This window comes from Oratosquilla oratoria, chromosome 11, assembly GCF_046742065.1.
Source record: "Oratosquilla oratoria isolate Oo_2021 chromosome 11, ASM4674206v1, whole genome shotgun sequence".
NCBI lineage: Eukaryota > Metazoa > Arthropoda > Malacostraca > Stomatopoda > Squillidae > Oratosquilla > Oratosquilla oratoria.
In genome coordinates, this window is record NC_134787.1 from 62,014,956 (window position 1) to 62,022,455 (window position 7,500).

The 7,500-nt window shown below is 45.9% G+C and overlaps 1 protein-coding gene across 1 annotated transcript in view; it reads right to left on the reverse strand.

Annotated features, from left to right (window-relative positions):
- Positions 1-458: 458 nt before the first annotated feature.
- The window catches only part of LOC143030064 (uncharacterized), a gene marked incomplete at its 3' end in the record, with an annotated part of 14,827 nt that continues 7,785 nt past the window's right edge, over positions 459-7,500 (reverse strand). The window contains exons 2-3 of the mRNA XM_076193268.1: positions 1,128-1,258; positions 459-530 (exon numbers count right to left, since the gene is read on the reverse strand). Coding sequence (XP_076049383.1) covers positions 459-530; positions 1,128-1,258 — 203 coding nt within the window. The remainder of the gene's footprint in view (positions 531-1,127; positions 1,259-7,500) is intronic.

The window sequence follows — 7,500 nt, forward strand, 5'->3', positions numbered from 1 at the left end:
GTGTCTGTCTGTCTCTCTGTGTGTCTGTCTGTCTCTCTCTGTGTGTCTGTCTGTCTCTCTCTGTGTCTGTCTGTCTCTCTCTGTGTCTGTCTGTCTCTGTGTCTGTCTGTCTCTCTCTGTGTGTGTGTGTCTGTCTTTGTGTGTGTGTCTGTCTTTGTGTGTGTGTCTGTCTCTCTCTCTGTCTGTCTCTCTCTCTGTGTGTGTCTGTCTCTCTCTCTGTGTGTGTCTGTCTGTCTCTCTGTGTGTGTCTGTCTGTCTCTCTGTGTGTGTCTGTCTGTCTCTCTGTGTGTCTGTCTGTCTCTGTGTCTGTCTGTGTCTCTCTCTGTGTCTGTCTCTCTCTCTCTGTGTCTGTCTCTCTGTGTGTCTGTCTCTCTCTGTGTGTCTGTCTCTCTCTGTGTGTCTGTCTCTCTCTGTGTGTCTGTCTCTCTCTGTGTGTCTGTCTCTCTGTGTGTCTGTCTCTCTTTGTATGTCTGTCTCTCTTTGTATGTCTGTCCGTCTTTGTATGTCTGTCTCTCTTTGTATGTCTGTCTGTCTTTGTATGTCTGTCTCTCTGTGTGTGTCTCTCTCTCTGTGTGTGTGTCTGTCTCTGAGTGTGTGTCTGTCTCTGCGTGCGTGTCTGTCTCTCTGTGTGTGTCTGTGTCTCTCTCTGTGGGTGTCTGTCTGTGTGTGTCTGTCTCTCTGTGTCTGTCTGTCTCTCTGTGTGTGTCTGTCTCTCTGTGTGTGTCTGTCTCTCTGTGTGTGTCTGTCTCTCTGTGTGTGTCTGTCTCTCTGTGTGTGTCTGTCTCTCTGTGTGTGTCTGTCTCTCTGTGTGTGTCTGTCTCTCTGTGTGTGTCTGTCTCTCTGTGTGTGTCTGTCTCTCTGTGTGTGTCTGTCTCTCTGTGTGTGTCTGTCTCTCTGTGTGTGTCTGTCTCTCTGTGTGTGTCTGTCTCTCTGTGTGTGTCTGTCTCTCTGTGTGTGTCTGTCTCTCTGTGTGTGTCTGTCTCTCTGTGTGTGTCTGTCTCTCTGTGTGTGTCTGTCTCTCTGTGTGTGTCTGTCTCTCTGTGAGTGTCTGTCTCTCTGTGCGTCTCTCTCTCTCTGCGTCTCTCTCTCTGCGTCTCTCTCTCTGCGTGTCTCTCTCTGCGTCTCTGTCTCTCTCTGCGTCTCTGTCTCTCTCTGCGTCTCTGTCTCTCTCTGCGTCTCTGTCTCTCTCTGCGTCTCTGTCTCTCTCTGCGTCTCTGTCTCTCTCTGCGTCTCTGTCTCTCTCTGCGTCTGTCTCTCTCTGCGTCTGTCTCTCTGTGCGTCTGTCTCTCTGTGCGTCTGTCTCTCTGGGCGTCTGTCTCTCTGGGTGTCTGTCTCTCTGGGTGTCTGTCTCTCTGTGTGTCTGTCTCTCTGGGTGTCTGTCTCTCTGTGTGTCTGTCTCTCTGAGTGTCTGTCTCTCTGTGCGTCTGTCTCTCTGTGCGTCTGTCTGTCTGTGCGTCTGCCTGTCTGTGCGTCTGCCTGTCTGTGCGTCTGTCTGTCTGTGCGTCCGTCTGTCTGTGCGTCCGTCTGTCTGTGCGTCCGTCTGTCTGTGCGTCCGTCTGTCTGTGCGTCCGTCTGTCTGTGCGTCCGTCTGTCTGTGCGTCCGTCTGTCTGTGCGTCCGTCTGTCTGTGCGTCCGTCTGTCTGTGCGTGTGTCTCTCTGCCTGCGTGTGTCTCTCTGCCTGCGTGTGTCTCTCTGCCTGCGTGTGTCTCTCTGCCTGCGTGTGTCTCTCTGCCTGCGTGTGTCTCTCTGCCTGCGTGTGTCTCTCTGCCTGCGTGTGTCTCTCTGCCTGCGTGTGTCTCTCTGACTGAGTGTGTCTCTCTGTGCGTCTGTCTCTCTGCGCGTCTGTCTCTCTGTGCGTCTGTCTCTCTGGGCGTCTGTCTCTCTGGGCGTCTGTCTCTCTGGGCGTCTGTCTCTCTGGGCGGCTGTCTCTCTGTGCGTCTGTCTCTCTGTGTTACTCTCCCTGCGTGTCTGTCTCTCTGCCTGCGTGTCTGTCTCTCTGCCTGCGCGTCTGTCTCTCTGCGCGTCTGTCTCTCTGCGCGTCTGTCTCTCTGCGCGTCTGTCTCTCTGCGCGTCTGTCTCTCTGCGCGTCTGTCTCTCTGCGCGTCTGTCTCTCTGCGCGTCTGTCTCTCTGCGCGTCTGTCTCTCTGCGCGTCTGTCTCTCTGCGCGTCTGTCTCTCTGCGCGTCTGTCTCTCTGCGTGTCTGTCTCTCTGTGTGTCTGTCTCTCTGTGTGTCTGTCTCTCTGTGTGTCTGTCTCTCTGTGTGTCTGTCTCTCTGTGTGTCTGTCTCTCTGTGTGTCTGTCTCTCTGTGTGTCTGTCTCTCTGTGTGTCTGTCTCTCTGTGTGTCTGTCTCTCTGTGTGTCTGTCTCTCTGTGTGTCTGTCTCTGTGTGTCTGTCTCTCTGTATGTCTGTCTCTGTGTCTGTGTGTCTCTCTGTGTGTGTGTCTCTCTGTGTGTGTGTCTCTCTGTGTGTGTGTCTCTCTGTGTGTGTGTCTCTCTGTGTGTGTGTCTCTCTGTGTGTGTGTCTCTCTGTGTGTGTGTCTCTCTGTGTGTCTCTCTCTCTGTGTGTCTCTCTCTCTGTGTGTCTCTCTCTCTGTGTGTCTGTCTCTGTGTCTCTCTCTCTGTGTCTGTCTCTCTGTGTCTGTCTCTCTGTGTCTGTCTCTGTGTGTCTGTGTCTCTGTGTCTCTGTGTCTCTGTGTCTCTGTCTCTGTGTGTCTCTCTCTCTGGGTGTCTGTCTCTCTGGGTGTCTGTCTCTCTGTGCGTCTGTCTCTCTGTGCGTCTGTCTCTCTGTGCGTCTGTCTCTCTGGGCGTCTGTCTCTCTGTGTGTCTGTCTCTCTGTGTGTCTGTCTCTCTGTGCGTCTGTCTCTCTGTGCGTCTGTCTCTCTGTGTGTCTGTCTCTCTGTGTGTCTGTCTCTCTGTGTGTCTGTCTCTCTGTGTGTCTGTCTCTCTGTGCGTCTGTCTCTCTGTGCGTCTGTCTCTCTGGGCGTCTGTCTCTCTGGGCGTCTGTCTCTCTGGGCGTCTGTCTCTCTGGGCGTCTGTCTCTCTGTGCGTCTGTCTCTCTGTGCGTCTGTCTCTCTGTGCGTCTGTCTCTCTGGGCGTCTGTCTCTCTGGGCGTCTGTCTCTCTGTGTGTCTGTCTCTCTGCGTGTCTCTCTCTCTGCGTGTCTCTCTCTCTGCGTGTCTCTCTCTCTGCGTGTCTCTCTCTCTGCGTGTCTCTCTCTCTGCGTGTCTGTCTCTCTGCGTGTCTGTCTCTCTGCGTGTCTGTCTCTCTGCGTGTCTGTCTCTCTGCGTGTCTGTCTCTCTGCGTGTCTGTCTCGCTGTGTGTCTGTCTCGCTGTGTGTCTGTCTCGCTGTGTGTCTGTCTCGCTGTGTGTCTGTCTCGCTGTGTGTCTGTCTCGCTGTGTGTCTGTCTCGCTGTGTGTCTGTCTCTCTGTGTGTCTGTCTCTCTGTGTGTCTGTCTCTCTGTGTGTCTGTCTCTCTGTGTGTCTGTCTCTCTGTGTGTCTGTCTTTCTGTGTGTCTGTCTGTGTGTCTGTCTGTGTGTCTGTCTGTGTGTCTGTCTGTGTGTCTGTCTCTGTGTCTGTCTTTGTCTCTGTGTGTCTGTGTGTGTGTCTGTGTGTCTCTGTGTGTGTCTCTGTGTGTGTCTCTGTGTGTCTCTGTGTGTCTCTGTGTGTCTCTGTGTGTCTCTGTGTGTGTCTGTGTCGCTTTGTGTGTGTGTGTTTGTCTGTGCGTGTTTGTGTGTGTCTGTGTGTGAGCATGTGTATGATCATGTGTGTGTGCGTATGTGTGTGTGTGTGCGTATGTGTGTGTGCATGTGTGTGTGCATGTGTGTGTGCATGTGTGTGTGCATGTGTGTGTGCATGTGTGTGTGCATGTTTGCGTGCGCATGTGTGTGTGCATGTGTGTGTGAGTTGTGCTTGTGTGTGTGCGTACTGTATTTACGTTGAAGAAAAAAATGGTCGGAGTTAAGTGACTCCTGGTGTAAGCTTTCTCTAGAGTCGATACAATGATTTTTTTTTCCTAATACAGCGACGGAGCCCGACGAATATATGTTCCTCAAGGTGGCCCATTGGTTGGGTCACCCTCCTTCCATCTCAGTCTCTCCTTCCTCCTCCTCCCTGTCTTTTCCACGTATAAATACACACACACAGACACACACACACACACACACACACACACACACACACACACACACACACACACACACACACACACACACACACACACACACACACACACACACACACACACACACACACACACACACACACACACACACACACACACACACACACACACACACACGTGTGAGCACAGATGCATGCACACACATGCACGCACATTTATGTACATGCACATATGCACCCACGTACATGAAGATGTATACATGTATTGACATGCTCTTGCACGCATATACGTTTGCATGCATAGCCGTTTGAACACACGCGCGCATACACACTATATATATATATATATATATATATATATATATATATATATGCTAATAAGAACACGGGTACGTGTGTTCACTTATGCAAAGTAGACCACTTGGAAAAAGAAACTAACGAAGCAGAGCGCTTTCGTATATTACATCTTCAGTGCAACAAGTACATAGTGATAGGAATACATAGACAATATATACATGATACAAAGGAACCAGGACAGTTTGAATAAGCGTACCGACCAATTACCCCCTAGAGAGCGGAAGGTCATTGTCAATTATCTTACGATGGTCGGGCGACATCAGGTCACAGTCGCCAAGGAGAGCGGAAGGTCATTGTCAATTATCTTACGATGGTCGGGCGACATCAGGTCACAGTCGCCAAGGAGAGCGGAAGGTCATTGTCAATTATCTTATCTTTCCTCATCCCCTTCTATGTACCCCTCATTTCTTCATTCATACTTGTACCTTAACCTTATGTAAGCATTCTGCTGAAGAGGACTACAGAGAGCGGAAGGTCATTGTCAATTATCTTATCTTTCCTCATCCCCTTCTATGTACCCCTCATATATTCATATATACTTGTACCTAAACCTTAAGTAAGCCTTCTGCTTAAGAGGACTACAGAGAGTAGTCGAAATTTACAGTTTCTCTGTGACCTGATGTCGCCCGACTATCGTAAGATAATTGACAATGACCTTCCGCTCTCCTTGGCGACTGTGACCTGATGTCGCCCGACCATCGTAAGATAATTGACAATGACCTTCTGCTCTCCTAGGCGACTGTGACCTGATGTCGCCCGACCATCGTAAGATAATTGACAATGACCTTCCGCTCTCTAGGGGGTAATTGGTCGGTACGCTTATTCAAACTGTCCTGGTTCCTTTGTATCATGTATATATTGTCTATGTATTCCTATCACTATGTACTTGTTGCACTGAAGATGTAATATACGAAAGCGCTCTGCTTCGTTAGTTTCTTTTTCCAAGTGGTCTACTTTGCATATATATATATATATATATATATATATATATATATATATATATATATGTATATATATATTGGAAACTAGTATGTTATAACACATTTGTAAAAGATCACTGTTAACCCACTATCGGACAAGGGGTGATATTTTGTCCAACCGCTTTAGACATGATCTTGTTGACCGCTAACTTGGTAATACAATCTGGGGGCCACTCATTTTTAGAAAGGTAGTTAATGTACACCGGAGGGATGATGTGGACCAAAACTCCGGGGTATATGAATTGCCGTGTAAGACTGTGATGATGTTTACTGGGGCCAGACTGGCAGGAATTTGTCCACGAGATTAAAGGAACATAAAAACTCCATAAAATATGGACAAGTTAACTCCGCTGTGTTCCTTCATGCCAGCCAATAAGACCATAGATTAGATTGGGATAATGCATCAATTATTTTTAAATCACACTGTAACTATAGAAGAAAAATTGTAGAATCTTCTCTAATAAAACATTATCCTAACTTTAATACCTCAAAAGGCCAGTGGCCCCCAGATTGTATTTCCAAGTTAGCGGTCAACAAGATCATGTCTAAAGCGGTTGGACAAAATATCACCCCTTGTCCTACTTTGACCCGACCATTTCAAGGGCATGTGACCTGAGCCCCCCCCCCCCACTTTCCTCATCCCCTTCTATGTACCCCTCATTTCTTCATATATACTTGTACCTTAACCTTATGTAAGCATTCTGCTGAAGAGGACTACAGAGAGTAGTCGAAATATACAGTTTCTCTGTACTTTCCGTTATTATTTCTCCGATAGTGGGTTAACAGTGATCATATATATATATAAGCAAATTTTAACTAACAAAGCCATTATTAGTTAATATTTGCTTGACTAATATGTTCTTGCTGTAGTAGTTGCCAACTAGAACAAATTTCAAAAGCTCTTGTGACATAGGCACGTATTACATTCACTAGAACCGTTTACACCAGTGGTTCCCAAACTTTTTTTTTTTTAGTTTTACAATTATACGTACTAAGTTAACCTTAATCCTAATGACGGATACCGTAATGTTTTCTTGATTTTATTTTATTTTATTTTCAAATGTTTTTTCAGCCCTCCATTACCCCCGAAAATGTGTTACCTCCCCCCCAGGGGGTAATTTACCCACAGCTTGGGAACCACTGCTTTAGACACCTTCCAGAGTTAGGTTTTCTATAAACAGTTGTGGTGAAAACGTTTTTTGTTCCATCTACCCAAACGTCTAAAAAGGGAATTTTATTATTGACGCTCCTTTCCACCGTAAAGCGTAGACAAGAATGTTCTTCCATTTTGTTTTTTATGTCATCAAGGTGTTTTTATCCTACATCTACAAAAATGTCATTTTGTTAGAGTCAAGCAAATTTTAACTAACAATGGCTTTGCAATGAGGGACATCGATAAAGAAATTAAAAACAATATGGAGAAAGCCAATACTAAGAATAAAGAATTAGAGAGTAAGAAAAACAATATAAAAAATTATTATCAGAATACAATGTCATCCGCGTATAAAAAAGATGAAAAAGTTTTAAAAGACATTATCCATAAAAATTGTAAGCCTAGAAACGCAGAGGACAAAATAAACTTTATAATTTATTACCGTAACCCTAGAACATCATCGCTGGTGATGAAAAAGAATATGACAGCTACCATGGATAAACTTGTTTCACACTAAAACTCCGTGGACTGTCGTAATCATGTATTTCAACCTGCGAGTATATTACAAATATCCTTACATAAATCCACATTATACATAACGTGAAAAGTATTGAAACCATCAAGCAAAAAACACTTGTACAATTTACATTGAAATTAAATGAGCATAATCCTCTAAATAATCATCAATAAGTGTTTTGAATAATCGTAACTACAATGACAATTACAATAGCGTGAATTATACTGACATTAGTTAATTTGAAGTCCAACATTCCTCTATGGCTAATTACACGATTATAGATTTCACAACTCAAGCTATTGTATGTATTCCTTTAAATCGTATTCTATACAAGCAATAAATTGAAATCAGTATTATTTTACGTAAACAATCTG